General features: G+C 37.6%; 2 protein-coding genes across 7 annotated transcripts in view; both read left to right on the top strand.

The window, feature by feature from the left end:
* The window catches only part of Dixdc1 (DIX domain containing 1), a 79,555-nt gene extending 75,750 nt beyond the window's left edge, over nt 1-3,805 (top strand). For all 6 annotated transcript variants that reach the window (XM_058586301.1, XM_058586303.1, XM_058586304.1 and 3 more), the window contains one exon: nt 511-3,805. In XM_058586301.1, the coding sequence (XP_058442284.1) occupies nt 511-591 (81 nt within the window). In that variant the 3' untranslated portion in view covers nt 592-3,805. The remainder of the gene's footprint in view (nt 1-510) is intronic.
* A 3,001-nt stretch (nt 3,806-6,806) lies between these two features.
* The window catches only part of Dlat (dihydrolipoamide S-acetyltransferase), a 35,420-nt gene continuing 15,184 nt past the window's right edge, over nt 6,807-27,042 (top strand). Inside the window, exons 1-10 of the mRNA XM_046465707.2 lie at nt 6,807-7,173; nt 7,611-7,712; nt 8,366-8,490; nt 8,762-8,936; nt 13,659-13,785; nt 15,789-15,976; nt 16,969-17,122; nt 24,900-24,967; nt 26,055-26,147; nt 26,444-26,551. Of these exons, the coding sequence (XP_046321663.1) occupies nt 6,901-7,173; nt 7,611-7,712; nt 8,366-8,490; nt 8,762-8,936; nt 13,659-13,785; nt 15,789-15,976; nt 16,969-17,122; nt 24,900-24,967; nt 26,055-26,147; nt 26,444-26,551 (1,413 nt within the window). The 5' untranslated portion in view covers nt 6,807-6,900. The remainder of the gene's footprint in view (nt 7,174-7,610; nt 7,713-8,365; nt 8,491-8,761; nt 8,937-13,658; nt 13,786-15,788; nt 15,977-16,968; nt 17,123-24,899; nt 24,968-26,054; nt 26,148-26,443; nt 26,552-27,042) is intronic.

Here is a 27,042-nt window from a genome sequence, read left to right as displayed (position 1 = left end):
AGCATTAGGGATTTTTTAAAAGCCATTTCATAAATGTGGAACTAAGGCAAAACAAAAAAACAAACAAACAAATAAAATACCAGTTGCAACATCAGGGACAAAACCAAAGAGAAATAAACACTCAAGCTTCCTTTTACATTTTTTTTTCTTTTGCAGTACTAAGGATTGAACCCCTAGGTGCTCACCACTGAGGTACATCCCCAGCCTGTTTTTATTTATTTATTTTATTGGTACTAGGGATTGAATCCAGAGGCACTTTACCACTGAGCTACATTTCCAGTCTTTTTTATTTTTTGAGACAGAGTCTCACAAAGTTGCTGAGGCTGGCCTCAAATTTTCAGCCCTCCTGCCTCAGCCTCCCAAGTCATTGAGATTAATGTTCTACAATTCCCAGTGTTGCTTCTATACTCTATCCCTAATGTTTGCATTCTTTTATCAGCAGCAGTTGTTTAGTGAAACTACCTACCATACTCTGTATTTTTTTTCACTGTGGCTTTTTTGTTTACCTAGGTTTTTCATGATGATGATGCCATCCCAGGATGGGAAGGGAAAATTGTAGCCTGGGTGGAAGAAGACCATGGAGAGAATTAATGCCGAGTATTGGAACCTGGTCACTCCTGGCTGCTTCACTCAGGAAAGGGGACTTAAACCAGAGTACATTAAGAAGTTTCTAATTTGTGCTGCCAAAACAGAAGCTTCTCCAAGTATGATGGTTATCTGCTAGACCTGTTTCTGTGCCTGGCATGTCTGGTACTTAAAATCCCTGTCCATATGTGGACCATGGGTTCATCTGGAGTTCCTTGTCCATGGGAAGTGTTTTGTTCACTCTGAGGATAACAAACCGAAGGCCTTAACCAATGGGGATGGATGATCCCGCTCCTGTAGGGGCATGGCTGCTATTATCTGGAACCTAGGAATTGGATGCATTACTCCTGTGTGTTACAGTATTAATTTAATTGGCCTCAATGGTTGCAGCAATCAGAGTCCCAGCATTGTACTCACAGACAAGGCAAAGGTACCAACTTTTCTGCTTCTTTGCAGATACCACAAACCAAGAATAACTCGAGGGTGGTACCAAAGATGAAAGCCCACTCTTCAATAATTGTTTGAACTGGACATGGATGGTGCTGAATTTTTGATTGGATGGAAAAAGGGCTGCCCCAAATTGTGCTATTCTATTCTAAAACCATAATTAAGACCTTGGGCTGCCTCTTCTGGTCTTATCTGGTTCTGCATCTTGTCGTTCAGCCCACATAGGGCATATTTCATGTACTGCTAGTTTTCTCTGGGGACTCTTAAACTTTAGAGCCATTTATTTTTCTTCCAACAGATGAACTTTGTTTTTGAAAAGAATAAGGAGTGAAAGGCTCCTTAAAAATCCAGGCGGGTATGGAAAGGTGCTGCTACCCATATCTTCTTGACTTTGTCTCATGACTTTCTTTAACTCATAACATCATCTTTGCAGTTAAGAGGAGACAGACCATTAATTTCAGTGTTTCTTTGTGATTTATGTGTATTGAACATGAATTACTGGTCTGCCCCTCATTTCAAGGCTAGAGTTATTTTCTACTATACATTTAGTCTAGGCTGATCCTCTAGGGCATAATAGAAACCATGGGGCATGGAGCATGAGTTGTAAATGGGAAAGTTGATTCAGGGTGAAGAAACCTAGAATCATTTCGCATATGCAACACTGTCAAGTGTAGAAGCTACAAGTGTTCAATTTTCAGAGTTTATTTAACAACCTGAATTTTCTCATTCATCCACCAGTACCATCAACCACTCAGCCATTATTCATATATATACACACATATACATATGTGTGTATACATATATATATATGTATATATATACATATATATGTATATTAAATACACACACACACACACACACACACACCACACAACTTCCAAAAGCAGTCTGAACCACCAATGTACACTGCCAAATAGAAGAGTAGAACAGATCTCAGTTCTGGGTTCTTGACCTGTGTCCAATTCATCTCCCCTTTTCAGCCACTTGAACAGACTACTCTTGGAACTCTTGAAATAACATCTTGTTTTATATAGATGTGTCTTTTAAAAATAGTTCATGTTTGGAGAATTCTTTTGTACTCATTTGTTTTTTGTCTGAGAACCATGTCTATTTTTATAACTCAAGTGTGAGTTCTATATACTCTCACATTCTGTATACTGTGTCGCATTTTCTAGAGAACCCAGTAGCTTTTATACAGTCTCTTCTTACACCTCTGTGGTTTCAGAACAAACTTAATTTTATTACAATTACACTAATGGCCACTAATTCCTGTCCGATTCTACTTGCTATTTTAGTTATGGAGGTAGTTCTATGTAATCCAGTTTATTACTCTTCTAGCAGATAGACAGAGTTCAAAAGGCATCAGGTCTTTGTGTAAGCTTACCTGGTATTCTATTAAAGAATGATTTTTTTTGTCAGAAATAACTGGGAAAGTTTGGGAAAGCCAGCCATAGCAGTAATAATTCATTATGAAAGCAAACAGAAGAAAACAGTATATTTTCAGGTTTTTTTTTCCTCCTCCCCCAAGAAGTCTGGAAAAAGTTCTTATGTCACCAGTTTCTCTGTTGCATGAATTTTAGTGTTTTGCTCTATGACAGCATGAGGGTTATCAGGCCAAAAGTTTGTTACTGTATTTACAGTAAATTTATCTTGAATGTCTGTCTCTTAAATCAGTTTTTACTTGTTTTTTTTCAGTGAACAGTCTTACCATTATGTGGATTTTTAACTTTTCAGGAAAATTAAATCAGAAAAATTTCAGTCCTCTACTTTTGTGTTTTATCTCTTTTTTGAAAAGGAGCTATATGGCCTTCATCCCTCCATAAAGAGTGTAATTTGAATTCAGGGGAGAACACAAAAGATAACTTCCCAACCTTTAGCTCATGTACCATGGATAATGACTAAGCACTTCCTACTGGAGGACATCACTTTCATAACTGTGTGAATTGTTGTGGTAATCATTCTGGTTTCTAAAGTGAGAGGAGCTTCTGAGCAGGTATAGGCATTGATTCATTGTATTTCAATAGACTTCTATTTGGCGGCATTCTAGGGGGCCTTGTGACTTATGTATAGTGTTGTCCTCTAGTGCTACTGGGATAGACCATCCCGCTACTGCTGAAGTTCTCTTTTCATTAGAAAAAGTGAAGAACTAGAATGTTTATAGAGTTCATAATTTCTAAACCATGTTTGGTTAAAAACAAAACTAGTTGAGAGCTCAGTTCTTTAAAAAAAAGTCATTTAAAAACTGAAGACTGGTTCTCTTCTTGGTTCATTCCCTAAATTAGCTGGGATTAGAACACATCACAATTTGTACCTAAAGAATTTGGTTTAAATACACTTGGTAATGGTAATCCTACTTATGAACTTTTCAGCTCTTTTTGACTGAGATGGTCGTAAGGGAAAATATCTTTATGTTCTACATCCAATCTAAGAGGACTATACTTAAAAGCATTTGTTGATTAAAATTATTTTCATTTTTTTCCATTAAATAAGTATTATGACTGCACACTCCTTCAATTGTCTGAATTTATGTAAGAGGTATAGCTTGCTTAAAATGCATATATATGTAAAATTATATTTTCTTAGAAACATGGACGTTTGCAACCATTGCTTTCAAAGAGATTATTATTGTGTATTCTCCATTTTACAGTGTTTTCATGAAAACTATGTTATACCAGCAGCTTCTGATTATTAATAACCAGTTTTAACTGCCTGTACCAGATTTGTGAATTAAAACACACACACACAGAGAATAAAATGGAGTTTGCAAACAAAATCCCATCAATCATTTTCATTTATTGACTGAGATTAATCATAAAGCCATTACATTTAGTGAAGGCAGATTTCCTCAAGTGTTCTCCCTGGCAGCATGTTTACTCATTATCTGGAGAGTAGAGATGAAGATTACTTTATTGCTACAGATAGTTTACTACTGGTATTTCTAATTAAGCACAAAATTATGATCAGAGGATTATGTAATTTTGCTCTTCTTTTGAAATTATATGTAAATACACAAATACACTTATTTATTTATTTTGGGTGGTACTGAGAATCAAACTAAGGGCCTCACATATGCTGGGCAAGTGCTTTACTACTAAGCAACATCCTCAGACTGTAAAAGTAAAAATAAAAGCCTCAGAGAGACAAAAGAAGTCTCTAATTTGCAAATACAAACACTAAGGAAAGATTCAGAGATTTCTTTTTTGGTGTTGAGAAATGAACCCAGAACACTATATGCTATTCCACTAAACTACACCCCTCCAGCCAAAAATGTGTATTTACTTATCATTTTCAGATGAAGTCTCACTGTCTTACCTGGGCTAGTTTCCACCTCTTGATGGGCTCAAGTGTGAATCTTGTGAATGGCAGACTACAGGTCAGCACCAAGACCCAGGCAGAAACATGTAGTTAAAAGAACTAGAATTTCCAAATCAATCTGAAAGCTTCAAAATTTAAGTAGGCTCTATTTAGCACTGCAGTTTAAATGTGTGATAAATCTAAACCTTTAGCCTTGAGTGTTTTTGTTTGGCTTTTTTTTTGGGGGGGGGGGGGGGTAACTTATGATTGAACCCAGGTGTGCTTAACCATGAGTCATATCTCCAGCCCTTTTTATTTTTTATTTTGAGGTAGGGTCTCAGTAAGTTGCTTAGGGCCTCACTAAATTGCTGAGCTGGCCTCAAACTTGCAATCCTGCCTCAGCCTTTTGAGTTATAGGGATTAGAGGCATGGGCCACCCCACCATGCTTGGCCTGAGTACATACTTTTAACTATTAATTGGCTATCCCATCATTATGTTACTGTTAAATATGTTCAAAACAATTCAAAATATTTCAGTACTAACTAACATCTCTTTCCATCTACCTACTTTGTATCAGTGATATTTCCATTTAGGACTTTTTGAGTCTTTTAGTTTTCAATTTTCTTTATCCAATCTGTTTAGGCAACTCCAGGCTGTTCTTTTAGGACTTGAAAACAAAATTCCATTAATCAAATTCCTAATTCTAGGATCAACTTGCTACCCCTGGACTATTTAAGCTGTGCTCTCTTACAATTTAGCTATACCGAAATGTAAAGTACATTCAAAATGCAAACTATTGTTGAAAAATGCAAAACAAGGTTTATGCAAGCCTACTCAAGTGAACAGTAAAACTGCAGATCACCTTATACTTTATAAAAAAGGCTTAGAACCAACCTTTAAAATGCAGTGGAAGTAGCAAGATATTTTAGTCAATTAAAAATAGTTTCAGCATTTTTATAACCACTTATTAAGTTACAGAATAAGCCATTTCATCAATTAATCTTCCATTGCTTCTTCCAATTGTTACTCATAAGTAAAAATTTTACAAAATTACTACTCAATTTTAATTATTTCAAACATGCATTTTCATTTAATCTGGAAATTTTATTTCTCAGTTATGATGTCTACATAAAATTGTTGGGCAGTTGTGCCTGCTTAAACATTCCTAATTTAAGTAGGTACGAAATAGTCTCACGAGGCTTTCTTTGTTATTATTCCAAATTAATTATCAGGGAAGTTGAATGCTTTCAGACATTGATTTCCCCCCAATTTCTTCTTGTGTTCTTGGCGTTCCCTGACCATGTGTACAATGGGGACTTCCTCCCAATGTCATCTTCAGCTTAGAGATAATGAGCTGTTTTCTAATTATGAAATAACTGTACAATAGAGGTGTACCTAACAAATTGTGTACATAAGTCTTCGTTCATTAATTCAAAAATGCATTTAGCACCCACTATTTACCAGGTACTATATATACTATAACTCTGAAGATGGCGAAGAACAGTACAAAGATTCCTGCCCCCACTGGGATAATTTGGTTTTGACATGAAATACACTCATGAGCCACATAACGGTGTTTGGTTAATCTACCAAATATACGATGGCGAGCCCTTAAGATTATATCGCCTAGTGACATTGTAGCCACCTTTGTTTAAATGCACTCTGTTCACACAACCACAAAATAGACTAACAATAAATTTCTCATGATTGCACCTTAAAGGAAGGCTTTTTGGCTATTTAAAGGAATTCTGTGGTGATTAGGAGGTAACACAAATCTGTTTTGCAAACTTGTTAAAATCTTCATACAGGAAGTAGGTTTAATCCTACTAGAGTACATTTGACTGTGGGAATGTGCCTTCCGCCTGGCTGCCCTTCACACCACCTGGCTGGAAAACCTGGTACTGCCGTGTCCGGAGGGGCTACAAACCTGAAATTAAATCTTTGTAACCTAGTACAGCCCGCACAGGGCGAGGCCCCAAGCCGGGTCACTTTGGGCCTTGCAGAAAGGGCACATCTCCCGAACCCTTGGACAGCCCCGCAGGCGGTTCCTGGCACCTTATTCCCGTGAAGCGACACTCCAAGCCGCTGCCCCCTGATCTAAGGCTCCCATCGATCGCCCGGCCACTCTTCGGGCGCGTACCCAGCTCCTCGTCAAAACAAGGCCACCCCCCTCCCCCCAGCATCTCCCACAACGCCGCTATTAGCCAGGCTCTCTCCGCCTTTTCTTTCTATCTTCTGGGATGCCTCTCTTAGAACTCCGTCACCTTCCTCCCTTCTCCCATTCTTTGGCCTTCCAAACTGGGTGCCTGCGGCAGCTTCGCTGAAACACGCCTATTCGGGTGGGTCCTAAGTAGCCGCCTCACCCGCCCAGAGCCTCCCAGACCAGGTCCCGGCGGAGGAAGAGCGTTGGTGGGGCGCACTACTGGACTGCGGAGGGGCGGTGTGAATTCTCCGAACCGGTTTTACGACAACGTGCGGCTGCGCAGAGTGGCTGACGGCAAAGCCGCGCTGCTCTAGGAGAGGTCACTCCGGAGACCGTATAGGTTTTGGGGCGTGGGGGGATCAGTGGCATTATGTGGCGCGTCTGTGCGCGACAGGCCCAGAATGCAGCCCCAAGGACTGGACTCGGAGCTCGATGGACGGCCTCGCGGGAGGGATCTGCAGCTCAGTGTGTGAGCCGGCGGTCTGGCCCCGCTCGTTGCAACAGCACAACCACAAGGTATGGCGGGGTCCGGGCATTGGGCGGCTGGAGCCCCAACTCTGGCGCCACTCCGCGGAACCGCTTACTGTTGCAACTTCTGGGCTCGTCTAGCCGCCGCAGTTATAGTCTCCCCCCGCATCAGAAGGTAAGCTATCAACCTGGGACCCGGTTGCCCTTCAGGGCACTCTTCTTGGCCTTGGGAACCTCCAGAGGCCCCAGTGATCTTCCAACTCCTCCCCAGTATCTGTCATCGCGCCTTGTCCAATACCTAGCTTTGCTGCAGCTCTTGAACGCCCTTCTTAAGGTCTGTTCCATTCAAAGGAGAGTTCCAAGCCTGGAGCTGTGTGTTAAACATCTGCTGAGGTTAGGGCTTTGTCAGACCCACTAGACTGTGGAGGAGGAAGCCTGCCACTGGAAATAATAAACTTCTGGTAGGCAAGAACTCCCTTTCTATCTCCAGGACCCAGTGTGTAATGGGACTCAGTAAACTTTTTGCATGAAATTGAATTGAGTGAAACCTTAAAGGAGACTGAGAATTAAGCAGCTCTTGTTGATTTAATGCTTTTCCTTTTTCTCTTCCAGGTTCCATTGCCTTCTCTTTCCCCCACAATGCAGGCAGGCACAATTGCCCGTTGGGAGAAAAAAGAAGGAGAAAAAATCAATGAGGGCGATCTAATTGCAGAAGTAAGTTTTAAAATATGGAGATGAGTTCGAAGGGGCTGGATATGCTGAACAGCTTTGTAGCTTTGTGGATGCATAATATACCCTTTGCTTAAGAAACAGATTTTTTCCCCCCTGCAACGTGATATTAGAATTGGTTAAATAAGTGGTCGGTCAGCAGCTGGCTAAACTGATCTTTTTTTTCTTTCTTTTTTGGTACCGGGATTGAACTCAGAGGCACTTAACCACTGAGCCATATCCCCAGCCTTTTTATGTATTTTATTTAGAGACAGAATTTCACTGAGTTGCTCAGGCCTTTGCTAAGTTATTGAGGCTGGCTTTGAACTCAAGATTCTCCTGCCCATAACCCACTTGAATCTAATGTATGAAATATGATATGTCAAGAGCTTTGTATTGTTTTGAACAACCAATAAAAAAAAAAAGAAAGAAAAAAAAGAAAAAAGATTCTCCTGCCTCAGAGCTGCTGGGATTACAGGTGTGCACCACCGCCCTGGCCCAAACTGCTCTTTCTTTACTCAATGTATTTTAAAAGAATTCTTTCTTTCAAGTCCATGATAATGGCTTTATTGTCATATGACTGTTGAACTGTATAATTCTAGACAGTTCTGGGTACTGGCAGTACAAAGAAAACTTAAGTTTCTGCTTTGTGTTAAAAGGTTGAAACTGATAAAGCCACTGTTGGATTTGAGAGCATGGAGGAGTGTTACATGGCAAAGATCCTTGTTGCTGAAGGTACTAGAGATGTTCCAGTTGGAGCCATTATTTGTATCACAGTTGGAAAGTAAGTAGAACCCTCACAATTTGTGAAAGTTCAGTGCTTCTCAGAATATTTTAACTAAGAATTGAGAAATAAGTAAAGGCTGTGTGTGTGTGTGTGTGTGTGTGTGGTGCTGGGGATTGAACCCAGGGCCTTGTGCATGTGTGAGGCAAGCACTCTACCAACTGAGTTATATATATATCCCCAGCCCCTAGTAGAGACTTTTGAAGACTTCTGTGGGAGCTGAATTTACTTTATAACTCCTTTATATTTACACATTCTTTCTTTTCCTTAGACCTGAAGATATTGAGGCCTTTAAAAATTATACTTTGGATTCCTCAGCAGCTCCTACCCCACAAGTAGCCTCAGCACCAACTCCAGCTGCTGCTACTGCTGCTGCTACTGCTGCTGCATCTCCATCCACGCCTTCTGCTCAGGCTCCTGGTAGTTCATATCCCACCCATATGCAGGTGAGGCTCAGCTGAGTATTTGCTCTAAACGATTTAATATCTATACATTTTTCATAGATGGCTATCACATACTGGAAACTGGCATTAAATGTGGTTAGGTTTTGTCATTTGTGAGTATATGGAGATTTAACCATGAAAATTGATAATCTTTGATCTTAGTTGTTATTTCCAGGTATGTAACTTAGACAATTCTTTTAACCTTTCTCCACTCAGCCTCCATGTATTACACAGTATAATGCTTGGCAATTCTTACTCAAGAACATTATGTTCCACAATTATGCATTGTCAGTGGGACTGTGGACTAGTACAGCTACTCTAGAAAGCAGAGTGGAGATTCCTCTAAAACTAGGGATGGAACCACCATATGACCCAGATATCCCATTCCAGAGTATTTTCCCAAAAGACCTAAAATTGGCAAACTACAGCACCATAGCCACATCAGTGTTTATAGCATCAGTGTTTATTCACAATAACTAAATTATGGAATCAAACCAGAAGCCTGTCGATAGATGAATGGATTAAGAAACTGTGATATATGCCTGGGGTTGTAGCTCAGTGGCAGAGCACTTGCCTGGCACATGTGAAACCATGGGTTTGATCCATAGCACCATATAAAAGTAAACAAATAAAATGAAGGCATGCTGTCTATCTACAACTACAAAATTTTTTTAATTGTGATATATATATATATATACACACACACACATACACGCACAATCATTCAACTCAATCAATAAAAAGCATGAAATTATGGCATTTGCCAGTAAATGGGTGGAAATGGAGATTATCATTCTGAGTGAAATTAGTCAAACTCAGAAACTCAAAGGTTGAATGTTTTTTTTCTCATGTGGAAGCTAGAGTAAAATAAAGGAAAGGGGGAGGGAAGAATAAAATTACATAAGGAACCAATCAAATACAAGTTAATAGATGATTAAAAGGAAGTCTAGTGGACTAGCAGAGGAAAAGGGAAGCAGGGTGGGGAGGACAGGAGGGAAATCGGGGGCTCATGAATTGAAACAGATTTCCATGCATGTGTGTGTTTGTTGGGATAAACCCAGCTACTATATATAACCATAAAGCCCTAAGGGGGAAAAAAAAAAAACACAAAAAGAGCTGAGTGTCAAGGTGCATGCTTGTAATCCCAATGGCTCAGGAGGCTAACTGAGGCAGGAGGATCTCAAGTTCAAAGCCAGCCTCAGCGATAGCGAGGCACTAAGCAACTTAGTGAGACCCTGTCTCTAAATAAAATAAAAAATAGGGCTGGGGATGTGGTTCAGTGGTTGAATTCCCCTGAGTTCAATCCTTGGTACTCCCCCCGCCCAAAACCCATAAAACATTATGTTCCAGATTTTGAAGGTGATTTTACTTATGTTTACTCCCTGTACAAATGGAGTGCCATCTGTTAAAAGTCCTCAGTTGGTGTTGTTATTGTCAGGGTGTCCAGTTGGGTTCCAGGTCCTTGGTGTCCCGAACAAAGAATTGAGCAAGACACATAAGTAACAGGTGAAGTATAGATTTATTGAAGGTGAAGATGGAAGTAGCACTCTGTAAGGTAGAGCAGAGTGAGCCTAGTAAGAGAGAGCTTCAAGGCCGCAATGTCTGGAAATTAGTGTTTTATTTAAAAGTCTAAGAAGATAGCAGATGAGCTGTGAGGCATTTTCTTCCCTATATGGACCTGATGGAAGATCTTACTGGTCACCTTATGAGACCTGGTTAGAATATTTTCAATTTTCTCCATTAGTTATTTTAGAAAACCTAATTAGAATACTGCTCAGTTTACTCCATTGGTCATTTTAAAATACTGAACCCATGGCAGGAATTGGCATGGTAATGTCAACAGAGACATAACTCACCTCCCTGTGTTGTCCTCCAGCGCATCCTTCTTTTATACCCTGCCTCTGCCACCTTGGTGTCCCTGAACTCCTGCCTAAGAGTGTTTTCCTTTGACATGTGTTGGTCTACTTTTGCAGAATAGGTGAAGTACTTCTGTAGTATTCATAAATGACAATAAAGAGTAAGTGGGCAGTAAACACATAGAATAGCACTGCAACAAAACTGAAAGCTATAAATGCAGTCACTGTTGATTGTACTAAGTCACTTTCTAAGAAATTAAATCAGTTTATATTAGAGTAGTCCTGTGTATATTTGTATATTTTTAATGTTGAAATTGGATAAAAAACTAGTTATCCTTTTCCTAAAGGATTAATATCTGAACTTGCTTTAACTTATTTTTTCTTGAAAATTTTGTTTAAGAATCATTTTCTTCATTGGAAATAATGTTCCACTTCAAGGACTATTAGTAACAATCACTTATGATGAAATTTTACCTGGTCTTACAATTCACACAGTTATTTCATCCTGTTCAACAGATTCTATCTCATTACATAAGACCTCATTTCTCTCCATTTTATGTCTTCAGCTTTGTATGCAAATGTATAAGTGTTGGGTTGTGCCTTAATTATTGAGATTATCGGCTCTAGTCTTTGGTTTTTTTGATTGAACCCAGGGGTGCTTAACCCCTGAGCCACATCGCCGGCTCTTTTTTATATTAGCGACAGGGTCTCAGTCCGAGGATGGCTCTGATCCTCCTGCTTCAACTTCCTGAGCCACTGGAATTACAGGCATGCACCACCAAGCCCAGCTCCAGTCATTTTTAAGAAACAGATGAAGATGGCAAATTTTGAATAAACAAAGCATTTTTAAAGAATTTTCAGTCTTGTTTTACTTTTCCCCCTCTTCTGGAGACATCTTTGATTGAAATTACTTTCCCCTCAACATCAGACTATTCAGTATTGCTAATTAGATACAAAAGCCTAAGAAGACAGCAGATGAAGTCCATTATAACTGATGGACTGAATAACCATCCACATTCAGTGTGCACGCAAACTATAAAACTAAGAAACCAATTTTTAATTAATTAATTTTTACAGAAGGTCCACTAAAGGTGCAAAGATCCAAGACCATTTTTATTTTGATGAAATGCATGTTATCTAAATTTTTCTTTGCTTGCTTGTATTTTGGTGTCAAATCTAAGAATCCTTTGCCAAATCTGAAGATATTCCGCTATGTGCTCTTATATGATTTTTGGGAGATTGACTATATACCAACTCAAATGGCAAAGGGGCTACAGATATAGCTTGGTGGTAAAGCATGTGTTTAGCATGCACAAGGCCCTGGGTTCATTCTACAGCAACACATTAAAAACAAATAAAATATATATAAGGAGTAATATACACATAAAGAGAACTCTAACCCATAATTTGCAACAGCCAGTCCAGGAAGCCAAACAATATCCTCTGCAGTGTTTTTCCCCAAAGTGACCAGAGATGGTTAATAACTGCCAGGTTCTTTGTTTTTTAATATATTTTTTTTTAGTTGTAGTTGGATACAATATTGTTAATTAATTAATTAATTATTTTATGTGGTGCTGAGAATGGAACCCAAGACCTCACCTGTGCTAGGCAAGCTCTCTATTGCTGAGCCACAACCCCAGCCCCCTGCCAGGTTCTTTAATTTTTGTGCCTCCTTCCAACTCAAGACCAACCAGAGGTATTTTTAATTTTTAATTCAGATGTTTCCATTTTGTTGGTGTGGAAACGACTATTATAAGAACAGTTTTTGAGGAACTGGGAGTGTAGCTCAGCAGTAGAGCACTGTTTAGCATTCATGAAGCCCTTGTTTAATCCCTAGCACCCTCCCACAAAGAAAAACCCAAAATTAAAAAAAAAAGACCTACAGTTTTAAAAAATTTTTAGTTTAAAGAATTAATTTAAATGGACATAAATTCTTTGAATTTATAATTATAATGTTTTGAAATATGTATACATTGTGAATGGTGAAATTGAATCAATGTACATTTTTATTAACTACAGTCTCCAAAGAATAGTTCTTACTGGTTTTGTAAATCTTATGTCTAGGAAGTTTGGGACAAATGTGGTTTCCTTTGGGTGAAAAGATGTATGGAGCACAGTAAAATTTTAGCAGAGGAGTTCGGACCAGATCAGTTTGTAAACAAAAAAACTTCCATCTTTTTTGTGTGTGTGGTGCAGAGCCTTGTAAATACTGTGCAAATGCTCTACCACTGACTGCATCTCCAGTCCTTTTTATCTTTTATTTTGAGACAGGATCTCACTAAGTTGTTCAGGTTGGCCTGGAACTTGTGATCCTCTTACTCAGTCTCCTGAATGGCTGTGATTTCAGGCTTGCACCACCATACCTGGCAAAAAAATTCTATCTTTTATTTATTTATTTATTTATTAGTTCTAAGTGGACACAATACGTTTATTTTATTTTTATGTGGTGCTGAAGATAGGACCCAGAACCTCACGCATGTTAGGCAAGTGCTGTACCTCTGAGCCACAATCTTAGCCCCTCCAAAATTCTATCTTAACCTAAATGTTATAGAAAGATGAAAAGATACTCTATGATTACATATTTATTGGGGAAATTGACTAAATGGAAAAAAATTTCTTCCCATCTACCTGTTACTTTGAACTTTGGATGGTGTGTCTGCGTATGGCTGGTACACTTTAAAGCTTGAGATGATCTGAAGGATCACCTGTATTTAACTGGTGGAAAGCTCTTGAGGCACTGAGCTTTCGATGTGATGACTGTTTGGACTCTCAAAGTCACTATCACTCCCTGAAACTGTATAAGGTTGCCTGAGTGCTTTGTGTCCAATGCTTCTTAATATTAAGCAGTATTATGTATTTACTTCTACAGGTACTTCTTCCTGCCCTTTCTCCTACAATGACAATGGGTACAGTTCAGAGATGGGAAAAAAAAGTGGGTGAGAAGCTAAGTGAAGGAGACTTATTGGCAGAAATAGAGACTGACAAGGCCACTATAGGTGAGATTTCTTCAGCTCTTAATGGTTGAGGCACTAAGTTTTCCAGTGAGCAAGAGGATTATCATTCTTTCTTGTCACAAGTGAATGATGATGTGAAAATTTTACAATTTTTAGGATTCATTTCCTGGGACAAGAGTTTTATAACAAAAATGTATATGGTCAGATTTGTCAGGTACATATCACATTCATTGAATCAAGAAGAATGTCAACTCAGATTATTCTTAGGCCAGAGTTTGCTTCTTAGCCTTATTTTTATGTTACTGAAAAGCTATATCATAACTGCCATTGTCTAAACTGGGCAAAAAAACAGAAGAGGAGAAAATCACTCCCAAGGCAGGAAAATATAAAAAAAATTAAGATGGCTTCAAGGGAAAGCTGAAAACCAGGGTTTAGATTGTTTTCATAGTTTGAAAATGACATGCATATTAATCTGTTCCAATATTACATTTCCATGTTCCCCCTTTTTTGATTTGTTTTTATGCTCAGAAATAAAATGCATATAGATAATCTTATATTTGTGATAATATTTAGGATATTTGTAGGTATTATGAATTTCTTGCCCTTTTCTCCATAGTCGTCAATAAAGGGAGCCTGTCCATTCTACAGAGATGTAGTAGAAGATCCTAGGCATCTTCTGCAGTAGTACTTGGCAGATTGTATTCTCTTAAACCCCATCATTACTCACTGGCATCTTGGCAAAGGAGAATTAAAGAATAGGACCCTACAATGCCCCATTTCCTCCCCTACTCTACCAGAACAGTTCTTTTTCTTTTGTAAATTGTAGTTCTCCATAAATGGGTGTTTTTTGGGGGAAGATGGTTATTTATCTAGGAGTCAAAACTTATTTATCTTCTCCAGTGGCTTCTTTTAGTTTTACTTTTGCAACTCTAATTTTTGGTTCCTTATAAGAAAAGCAGTAGCTGAATAAAATATAAGTTGTCAACACCGTAGACATTTCAGTAATGTTGCATTTCTTCACATTGAAATATTTAGTATAACACTAAATATAACCTCTTTGAAAAGCCCCAAGGAAACTTTTAGAATTGAACTTCAACATCACTGTTCATCGGATGTTTTTTAATTTGATGTCCATGTGGCTGTGATTTTTATGTGTACAGCTGACACTATCTTGAAGTCTTGTAAGTCTGCATGGGATCTGCCCTTGGAGATATTTTTAATAACTTTGAGAACTAATCATTTTCTCTAATCTCTGATAGTTTTTATTTAGCAGATACAGTTGCTCCTCAGAATCCACAGGGAATTGGTTCCAGAATAAAAATCTGTACATGTTAAGCTCAGATGCATTATTTTTTTCAAATGATTTTAGTCCTGTGGATTTGGAGGGTCAGCTGTATTTGTACCAGGTATTGTTTCTAAATTCATTAAAATACCTGAGGTAGGTATAGTCATTCCTTGTTATCTAGAGGGAGGCGGGGAATTGCCCCCCCAATCTGCAGATAATTAAGTCTCTTATATAAAATGGCATAATATTTGCATAGAATTTATATGTATTCTCTCATATTTGCCATATATTTGTTTTTTGTTTTTTCTTTTTGATGTGCTGGGGATTGAACCTAGGGACTTGTGCATACTAGGCAAGACCTCTGCTACTGAGCTATTCCCTGACCCCTCCTATATACTTTAACTCATTTCTAGGTTACTTCTAATACCTAATACAGTAAAAACTAAGTAAGTAGTTGTTACACTATATTGTTTAGGGAATAATGACAAGAGAAAAAAGTATATATATATCTTCAGTATAGATGCAATTATCATAGACTTAACTCAGGAACAGTATAAAATTTTGATCTATAAATGGTTAAATCCAATGATGATTGTAGTATAATTTTGCCCATTTTATAAAGAAACTGAGGTCCAGGTTAAATAGCTTATAAAAAGGCTATGTAACTAGTTAGAATGAAAAAAGCCTGTACTTAAAACTCTACTGTTTGTATTAATAGTAGAGTCTTTTAATTACCATAATTTTTTTCTTTCTATTTAAGGTTTTGAAGTACAGGAAGAAGGTTATCTGGCAAAAATCCTGGTTCCTGAAGGCACAAGAGATGTCCCTCTGGGAACCCCACTTTGTATCATCGTAGAAAAAGAGTCAGATATAGCAGCATTTGCTGATTATAGGCCAACTGAAGTAACTGATTTAAAACCACAAGCACCACCACCTACCCCACCTCCGGTAGGTATGGCTCCAGAATCAAGGGAACATTTATCCTGTTAAAGAATAAATTAAAGGGATGTGATTAGATGATGTCCTAGGTTCCTTTGAGCTCCAAGATTATATGAATAGGGAAGGGGATAGTTGGTTAACATTTGTAGGGTTAGTTGGCACTGTGCCTTGCTTTTAATGGTCAGTAGTTTGAGCCTTCTAGCTTTTTTCCCACTGCTGTCTTGAGTCCTGCTGAGAAAAATGTGGAGGTGACATAGTCACATTTACTATATGATGCCTGACATTTCTTATCCTTTTAGGTATTTACATTTTTTAGTAGGTCGAGTATATATTTGTAATGCACTGGAAGCTTGACAAGCATACTTGTTTTGCATAGAATTTGGCATATTACCATATACAATGTATTGTACAGTATACATCTAAAAAATGAACTTGTGTGAACTCCAAGCATAGATAGATAACACAGTGAAGCTTCTGCAGATGCTAGAATCATGTGAGTTCAGACTAGATGCACATTACTGTAGGAGAAAATTTGATTTCTGAGTGTCCTTCATTCACAGGGAGCTAGAAAGTAGCAGTGTTAGTTTATTTTTTTAAGATACTTTTCAACTTGGAACATTCTAGCATAATTTTGTATTTTGAAATTTGATTAAATAAAGACAAAAGCTAGTTGGTGATGTACTTAATCAGTATAAAGTAATGTCAAGTGATTGAAGTGAAGAGAGGCTGTAAGGATATTATATACTGGTCAGCAGTATTAAATTCAATACCTGTCCATGTTTTCCTAAGATAACTTGACTTTGTTCTGTCTTTGTCATAAAGGATTGTTTTTGCTGTTCCTATTGTTACACTGTGTTGGTTAAGCAGAAAGAAAGATCTTTGGGGAAAAGGATGCATGTTATTTAATTAAAATACCTTTTAATTTATTCATAAAATGTACACTTAAATCTTTCAGACCAATCTTTGCATGATGAATTAATAATTTGAAACTTTTTTCAAAGGTGGCCCCTGTTCCTCCAACTCCTGCACCTTTAGCTCCTACACCCTCAGCCACCTTTCCAACTGCTCCTGCTGGACCAAAGGGAAGGGTATTTGTTAGCCCTCTTGCAAAGAAGTTGGCAACAGAAAAAGGAATTGACCTTACACAAGTAAAAGGTAAGACTCTGTCTATGGCATGGAGTTGTAAAGTTAAAATATAGTTGAATTTCCTTTTTGAAACCATTGCGTACAACTGTATATAATTGTCTTAAGTAGAATAATAGGATGATGAGGGAGGAAAATATCCCTTTATTGTCTCCACAGAGTAGGAAAACATTATTATGTTTTATTTAGTCTTCTTAGGATCTTCCTGAAGAATTTAGATACCTTTTAAAAATTGCCCTACCTTCATGGGAACTGCTTAATTGTTGGTGAAAATACACATTCTTGCTTAGCAAAGTTGGGTTTTAGGACCTGGTTTTGTAATAAGAGGATATTTTTTATTAGTGCTAGGTTTACTGAATGTAACAAAACAAAACATGAAGTAGGGGTGATTTTAAATGACTTAAAATAATAAAATTCGTATAAAACTGAACTAAAGCTCCCTAAGGGCAAGGGAAAAAGCTTTATTCAATCTTTTTTTCCCCAAAGTAAACATACAGCTTAGCCAGCTGTGGGGTGGTGCATGCCTGTAATCCCAGTGACTCAGGAGGCTAAGGCAAGGCTAGCCCCAGCAACTCAGCAAGACCCTAAGCAATTTAGCAAGACCTTGTCTCAAAATAAAAAATAAAAATGGCTGGGGATGTAGCACAGTGATAAATCACTTGGGTTTGGAATCTTAGCTTTTTATTGTTTTCTATGTTTTCATCTTTAGGTGAATGACTACTTAGCTTATCATATGTCTTTAGATGAATTTAAGATAGTAATGTATATAGAGAATGATGAGAATTAAATGTGTTATAAAGGTGAAGTGCTTAGAAAAGTATCTAGCATGTAAGTACTCAGTATGTATTTGTTGTCATTCATATTGTTACTATTACCTGGCACATAAATTCTTGTATTCTTGGATAAACTTAAGCTAGTTTAATGTAAAGTGATTTAAATACTTACTTGGAAAAGGAGGGGAATTAGTATTCTTGGAACCTGGTTTGATGGCTAATGCTATGTGTTGGTCATTTAATGTACCACATTTAATTTGAACAACAGTTTCTAAAGTAAGAATTAACCATTTTTTTGGGTAAGAACAGAATCTTAAGGAGTATTCCTATTTGTTACATAATGAAGTTGCAATTTGAATCTGGATTTGTTATATATCTAAAGTCTGTTTTTTTTCCCACCACCTATGCTGCCATAATTACTAAGGAAAAATATGGCTGGTTCCCCAGTTGCCCAGCTATGGGCACTCAGTGCTGGTTATCATCTGCCTGCAAACTACTATTTTGTAGTTAAAAGTCAAGCCAATCCCAAGATACAAGGATAGAAGGTTATAAATTGTTTGGACTTCACAGGATTCTTATAATATTGGCAGACTCTTTTTTTTTTGTCCGTCTTATGCTATTTCACTTGTATGTTGCCATTTCTTTCGTATATATGATTAGAGTCAAGATAGCAGTGTTAGTGGGAATAAATTTTGAAGACAGAAGAGGGACTAGATTATTATTTATATCTGAAAAATTTAAACAAGTTAAGAAAGACCATTCATTAGATAGTTGGCAACACTAACTAATGAGATAAGAAGGGAAAATCCCATTATTTTTACTATGCAGGCAGTTAGGTTATTCATTTATTATTATTTAAGCAAATATTCACCAAGTTCTATATACATCAGATCCTTGTTCATAAGATTTCAGTTTCATTTGCCTGCATGGTCGACAATAAAGAAATAAGCTGGGTGCAGTGGCACCTGCCTATTATCCCAGCAGCTTGGGAGGCTTAGGCAGGAGGATCACAAGTACAAAGCCAGCCTCAGCAATTTAGGAGGCCCTAAGCAACTTAGTAAGACCTTGACTCAAAAAATAAAAAGGGCTGGAGATGTGGCTTAGTGCTTAAGTGGCCCTGGGTTCAATCCCTGGTACCAAAAAAAAAAAAAAAAAAAGTGAACAGAAAGGAGATATATAGCTTGGTAATTAAGAGTGGGCTCTGATCAGAGGGAGGGAGGAGAAGAGGGAAAGGGAAGGTTCTGGAGAATGAGAATGATCAAATTATGTTATGTGCATGAAGTATGGGCTCTGGAGCTTGATTGCTTGAGTTTAAATGTTAGCTCTTTTAGTACTAGCCATGTGAACTTTGTGTCTCATTCTCTTCATTTGTGTATAAAAATAATACCTGATTTGTTGTGAGGATTACATGAGTAAATAAATGCATGTGCAGAGAAAGAATTTTAGGTATTAGCTGTTACGGTAATGTATTTTATTAAATGATGATTTCACTGTTAAGAAAGAAATAAGCTGAGTGATACACTAGTGACAGGATAAATATATGAACGGTCATGACTACTTTTAGACATGGTGGTTAGAGAAGATCTTTTGGATGAAGTGACATTTGATCTGATTGAAAGATGAGGAGTCAGCTTTGGGCCAAGCATGTGAAGTACAGAGGAAAGATCATTTGGGGCAGAGAGACCAGCAGTATACAGTCTAAAATGGAAAAGAGCTTGACATGTTTGAAGAATGTAATGGAACATGGGGAGCAGTGGGTCTGGTCTAGTGGTAGAAGATGAATGAGTTGGGGAAGAAGCACAGAGATGAGATTATTATGAACCTTATAGATCTTGATCAAGAGTTGAAATTTCATTTAAAGTATAATAGGAAGTCATTGAAAGACATAAGCAAGGAAGTGAAATAAAATGATTTATGTTTTGTAAGAGAATATTTTGGTTGCTTTGAGGAAATGGATTAAATGAAAGCCAAGTTATCTGTTAAGATGGCTGGAGCTAATGATGGTAGCTTAGACAAGGGTGGTGAAAATAAAAAGAAATGAACAACTTTAAGACACATTTTTTACCTGGAATCAACAGAACTCAATCAAGGATTTTATAGAGGACAACAGTAATTTCAGAAGAATGATTGAGTGGAAACCTATCTGAATAAGTCAAGAAGTAGATGTGAAATGGAGAGAGGATTGTGGACAACTCATTCAAGAAGTCTAGCTGTTGCTGGGCATGGTGGCTCACGTCTTCTATCCCAGTGGTTCAAGAGGTTCAGATAGGAGGATCAGGAGTTTAAAGCCAGCATCAGCAACTTAGTGAAGCCCTAAGCAACTCAGTGAGACCCTGTCTCTAAATAAAATACAAAAAACGGCTAGAGATAGTAAGTGCCCCTTAGTTTAATCCCTGGTACTGAAAAGGGGAAAAAAAAAAAAAGCTTGCTATGAAGAAAGGCATAGGAATAATGATAGCTTTAGATGGATGTGGACCTAAGAGGGTTTTTTGCTGGGCATGGTGGCAAGTGCCTGTAATCTCAGCAGTTTAGGAGGCTGAGGCAGGAGGAGCATAAGTTTGAGGCCAGCCTGGGCAACTTCACAAGACCCTATCTGAAAATAAAAATAAGAAGGGCTAGGGATGTAGCTCAATGGAAAAGCATTCCTGGATTCTACACTCAATCCTGGGGAAAAAAAAAAGTAAAATTAAATAATAATAAAGTAAAATATATGTAGGGAGGGCTTTTGAAGATAAGTGTTAGAATGAATCTAGTATGGAGTTCCTCAGTAGTGGCACTATTGATTTTTTTGACCAGATAATTTTTTGTTGTGTGTGGGCTGTGACCTGTACATCATATGATGTAATGTTCTTGGCCTCAATCTAGTAAGGTGGTAGTACTAATCTCTACTTAGGACAAACAGAAATGTCTTAAGACATTATCATGGATTCCCTGGGGAGCTAAATTGCTCTCCTTGAGAATCAGTGGCCTAATAGAAAGGGATCAGTGGATGACATAGAAGGGGATTATGAGCAGGATGGTTTCACAAGGAACAAAGTTCTTAAGAAGGAATTCAAAAGAGCTGTGGCTGTGGTTCAGTGGTAGAGCACTTGTCTAGTATGCGTGAGGCACTAGGTTTGATCCCCAACACCACATTAAAAAAAAAAAGAAGGAATGTAATTGGCCTTTATAGAAATTAAGAACATTTTTATCTATTTTCATAGGAGAGAAAATATAGGATGGCTTTATCAGTTTGGTGGTAAAAGATGACAAGAGTTCCTTTTTGGTCACTACTGTTTGATAAATAAATGTGAAATGAAGATACTAGCTGGTTAATGAGTGAGGAAAATTTTGTGGTTAGAGCAATTAGAAAGTAGTAGCCTCAGAGATCAAAAAGGTGAATTTAAAGGAAATTATTGCATTTCTGGGCAGTTTTGTGTATCTGTTTTAGGTTTGTGTTTCTGTCATGTATTTCTATATAGCAACATTAAGTTGTCTCAGTGTTGACACTGAGAAAGATAAATAGTCTTAGGGTTTTGCAAAGGAGGATTATAAGAATAATCCATAGAATGTAAACTGGGTTAGGAGGAAAGTGAAGACCAGAGGGAGGTCATGGATAATGAGAGTAAAGGAATCAGTGGAGTGGTATCTTGATGAGGCAGAAGTGATTATTTTTTCATTGGTGGAAGGGTGTGGTCTGGGCTAAGTGAGCTCAGAGTATCAGTATCAGTATCAGTTATTGTGTGTTTTCTGACACCAAATGCTTGGTGTCCCCATATCCTTCAATTCTCTGATGCCAGCTGGGTGTCCAGGAATTCAGTCCAATTTTGACATTAGCTACCTAGATTTGGCATGAGTCCACAGGGCTCAGTCCTGCAAGACTCCCTTTACTTCAGTTACTTTCAGTTGCAAGGCCTGGGTGTCATCTTTATGTCTTAATCACTAGTTAGTAATCAGGAATCCCCAAGAACCTCTTCTCAGGTTTGGTGATTTGCTAGAACAACTCACAGAACTCAAGTAAACACTACTTACTACTATTGATTTGTTATAAAGGATATAGCTCAGAAACAGCCAAATGGATGAGATGCATAGGGCAAGGTATAGTGGGGAGGGGTACACAGAACTTCCATGCCTTCTCTGGCATGCCATCCTCACAGCACATGGATATGTTTAGTAACCTGGAAGCTCTCTGAATATCACTGTTAAAGAATTTTTTATTTTCAGTGTTGGGTATATAGCTCAGTGGTAGACGTTTTGTCAGTTCCCAGTACTGGAGGAAAAATGTTTATTTTCATAGACATGTCATTACAAAGACATGATTGACTAAACTGTTTTCCATTTTGTCATTGAACTCAATCTCCAATCTTCCTTCTCTCCCAGGAAGTGGGGCAGCAGAGGAGGAAGGAGATGGGGAGAGAGAAGGGAAAGGGGATTGAAAGTTAATTACCCTCAATCATGTGTTTGGTCTTTCTGGCTGACTAGCCCTGATCCTAGTAGCTATCTAAGAGCCCAACCTAAGGCACTTCCTTAGCAAAAACTCTGGTGTGGTATGAAGGGGCTTGTTATGAGTAATAGAAGACACTTACCACTCAGGAAATTCCAAAGGTTTCAGGAGGTCCATTCTAGGAACCTAGAACAAAGATCAAATATATTTTTTATTATATCACAGTGATGGCATTAGCAAGATGGTTGCTTGAATTCTAGATTCAGAGATATCTAGAATTACTAGTACTAGTTTAAGTACTAGTAATAATATAGTCTAGGATTTGACCTTAGAGGTTGGGGGTGTTCTTGTGGGTGGGAGGGAAAAGTTGGAGCTGAGTAACTTAGAAATCTGGGTTTTGAGTGGACTGTGGTTCCCAAGAGGACAGTGTGTTAAGATGCAATTAATCTGAGTAAATGGGAATAGTTATGAATTGGTAGATGAGAGACAGACATGAAGAAGAGTAGGCTGTATAACTAGATGACATGAACTTCAAAAGGGGTTGAGGTTTTTGAGGAGATAGAAAGTTTTAGAATTAGCTAGGAGGAGTAGCAAGGATACTTAATCCACATCCCAACTCTGAGCAGCATTATGTGAGAAAGAAAAAAAATAAGCCCAATTAAGGAAAAACTAAGGGAAAAGTTGAGTAAATCAACAGATTGTTTTGCAAATTTGACCAAAATATAATTAGTTAGGGAAAAACTATGTTGAACTCTAAACCTTGGTTCAGAGTTTGATTAGACTCAAGGCTGCCCATATAATATTTTATATTTCTTTGGTGCACAGAACTTTTTACATCACTATCCCATTTTGTCTTCAAAACTTTCCTGTGAACGGGGGGTTGATATTATAATCTCTGATCTACAAGTGAAAATGAGGACTAGATGAGACTATGTAACTATAGTCATCTGTCTAGTTTATGTTAGATAAGAACCCTCCATACTTTACTGCTAGTTCACTGTTCTTCCCTTTATGTCATTTTGCTTCATGAGTGTCTGCTATGTCTTCTTAGGCAGAGAGGCAAAGAAGGGTAAAAGATTTCATTAATTACTATTGGTTAGGAAGGCTGAAGCTTGGAATAAAGCAGGTGATGCTACAGGTTTCCTCCCTGGTGGGGCTGCACATCTCAGTGTCTAGCTCAGTTTTGGTTATAAGGGGAGGTTATGGTTTCTATCTTTTATAAAAGAAGATAATCTAATAGGGATGCTGACACCTCTGTTCTAGAGCTCCTGGTGAGGATAAACACAGTCCTAGACAACTCAGTTTTCATATTGAAGGAAAGGAATTGGGAAGAACTGCACACAACGAGAGCCCTTTTAAAAGTCTGCCATGGGGGAAGATGAATCAATTTGACCAAATTTTTTCTAGAAGTGGGCCAGTATAAAAGGTATTATAATAACTAAAGTCTGAATCTATCAAAATTAAAGGTCAGGATTATGTCCTTGGGTCTAACATTAAATGTATGCTGTTACAGATTGGAGGAGGGGGGGAAATTAAATAAAAATAATACTAAATCTCTTAAATCTATGGAGAGTACTTGGAGAGGTCCTTCCTCATAAGTGGCATTGTACCCGATTCTTTGTCTCTAACCAGTAGCTTTGGCTACTGTGAGAAAGCTGTGAATGTCTGAGACCACCTAAGGAATGAATAGTCCTCAAGATGAGATAATTAAAGTTAAAATTCATGCTATTGGGGGGTGAAAATTTGACGAGCCCAATTTGTCCAGACAATTACTCACATATCTGTCAACCCTGTAGAGGGAATTCTTTATGAAGTAAAGTGAGATTCTATTTCAGGTTGAGAATTTTTTGTTTCTGTTATTTTTTTCTTTCTTTTTATTTATTTAGCTAACAAGTAGGGAACAGTTTTTCTTACAGATGTGTAAACTGTGCTCAGCATTATTTTTTGCCAGTATTTCCCAAGTTAAAAGAAGATGAAAAAAAAAAAAAGCACAGCTTATTTAGATGGAAATCTAAAAGAGAAATAGGCCAGGTGCAGTGGCACATGCCTGTAATCCCTGGGGCTTGGGAGACTGAGGCAGGAGGATTGCAAGTTCTAAGCCAGCCTCAGCAACTAGGCGAGGCCCTGGCTCAAAATAAAAAATGTAGAAGGGCTGGGGATGTGGCTCAGTGGCTAAGAGCCCCCTGGGTTCAATCCCTGGTATGGAAGGAAAAAAAAAAAAAGAGAGAGAGAAATTTGGCATATGTTTAATCCCAGCTACTTGAGGAGGCTAAAGCAGGTCGATCACAAGTTCAAGCCAGCTTGGTAACTTAGTGAAACCCTATCTCAAGGGATGTAGCTCAGTGGAGTAATACTTGCCTCTCATCTGTCTCTGGATTAAACCTCCTGTACTTAAAAAACAAAAAATAAAAAGATTAATGAATAAACGCTGATATTTTAAGGGAGAACTTGAAGGACTAGGGATAAGACTGCAACCCCTATAGAGTGTTTTTGGTAGCAAACCCTTAGGAACTTGCACTTCAGGACAATGTTGATCTCCTTGGAGATCTAGTGGCATGCTGTCGCATATGTGATATTTATGTATTTCTTCTAGGGACGGGACCAGATGGCAGAATTATCAAGAAGGACATTGACTCTTTTGTGCCTACTAAAGTTGCTCCTGTGAGTTATATTTGACTCTACTTTTTTCAGTTTGTCCCTGCAGAGTGTTTTTGTCCTGCCTGTTATACCATTTCATACAGTATTAATGAAATAATTTAATCAAAACTGCATTTTCTTCTAATATCAGTGGCTTAACAATTTGCATTTGTGTATTCATCCCTCCGCCCTTGCCTTTTTTTTTTTCCTTTTTGATACTGGGGATTGAACCCTGGGGCTTTTTATCACTGAGCTACATACCCCGCCTTTTTTTTCAATTTTGAGACAGGGTCTTACTAAGTTATTACGGCCTCACTAAGTTGCTGAGTCTGGCCTGTGGTCCTCTTGCCTCAACCTCCTGAATTGCTGCAATTATAGGCATGTATCACCATGACCAGCTCAGCCCATTTTTAAAAACATATTTGCAAGTTGGTTGTCTTTAAGTTTATGTGTTTAATGAGTCTACAGAAGGACTAAATCTATATGTCCAAATTCTGTTTTATTGGGTAAGATGTTAAGATAATCAGCGAAATATGAGGAAAATTTTTTAGTTATTCAGTGTTCTCTTTATTTAATGTTTATTTTTTTTAGTTGTAGTTGGACACAGTACCTTTATTTTTTATTTATTCATTTTTATGTGATGCTGAGGATTGAACCCAGGGCCTTACACGTGAGAGGCATGTGCTCTGCTGTTGAGCCATAATCCCGGCCCCAGATGTTCTCTTTAAAATGAAAGATTTAGTCTTGTTTTTCCTTAACATTGTTCAGGAAATTGACTAGTTTGTTTATATTCATCTCTTAATCCTTTTAATTTAAGAATGCTTTGATTGCTTTATTGAGGGTAATTTTGCAAAAATAATATTATTTTGACATAATCTAGGCTCAAAGAAAAATGATACTTAAAACATGATTTCAGAATTCTAAGTAAAACCAATTAATAATATCTCTTAAATCTAATTCAAGTCCCTTTTGCTTCCTGGGGATATAACTAGCTGTTCTACAAAACTTTTAGTTTTTACTTTGCCATCTGTAAAGAGTCACTGGTAGTGTAACAGGTATTTATGCTTAGATTGAGCCATAGTTACTGAGAGCTTTTTCTTTCCACCTACAGGCTCCAGCAGCTGCTGTGCCTCCACCAAGTCCAGGAGTGGCACCCATTCCTACAGGTGTCTTCACAGATATCCCAATAAGCAACATTCGTCGAGTAAGAAAAATCTGGATCCAGAGCTGTTGGAGGCATATTTACTCTAGTTGTTTTGTTGTATTCATAATTTAAAACATTAACAGTCCTTTTTGTTTGGGAATATTAGATGATTAAGGAAAACTTGTTTGGTTAGTTGAATACTTAGGATAAAGAAATCACTGTGTATATATCTTCCTATTCTGATAATGCTTGGGGTTAGCATTATGAGGTAAGCAGAATGAAGAGGCAAACAGATCTGAATTAGGGAAGGTCTCCTCTCAACTCAAGATAATTGATTTTTGAATCTCTGGTTTCAGGTTATTGCACAACGGCTAATGCAATCGAAACAAACCATACCTCATTATTACCTTTCTATTGATGTAAATATGGGAGAAGTTTTGTTGGTACGGAAAGAACTGAATAAGGTAAAACTTCCAGAAATTCCAAATCTATAAATTATAAAATATTTTTCTCCACTAAACAGTTACATTTTTTCTGTGTATTTTATTACAGTATGCCAGTTGGTGATAAAAAAAAATGAATATCATTTTAATTTTAACTTGCTGTCAATATCCTAGAGAATTTTCATTTTCTAACCCTTGATTAAAACTTGTCACTTAAAGTCAACTTTGCCAGACATAGATTTTAGCCTAGCAAAGTCACTGGGATGTAATATTTGAGGTTTTTTTTTTGGTAAGTAAGAAACATTATAGATATAATTTTAGGAAGCTATTAAGTTCTGACTCAGGGTTCTTTTAACAGTTTAAGCAATTATTATCTTTTGGAAACTCTGTTTATATAATTCTTCACTGCTTTGAAAGATTTATTTTTTTAAAGAGAGAGAATTTTTTAATATTTATTTTTCAATTTTTTGGTGGACACATCATCTTTATTTTATTTTTATGTGGTGCTGAGA

Source organism: Marmota monax, unplaced genomic scaffold, assembly GCF_021218885.2.
Source record: "Marmota monax isolate L192 unplaced genomic scaffold, Marmota_monax_Labrador192_F-V1.1 WCK01_AAM20220418_F8-fsc00045, whole genome shotgun sequence".
NCBI lineage: Eukaryota > Metazoa > Chordata > Mammalia > Rodentia > Sciuridae > Marmota > Marmota monax.
The sequence above is the reverse complement of the archived record's forward strand: the minus strand, read 5'-3'. Positions and strand labels throughout refer to the sequence as shown.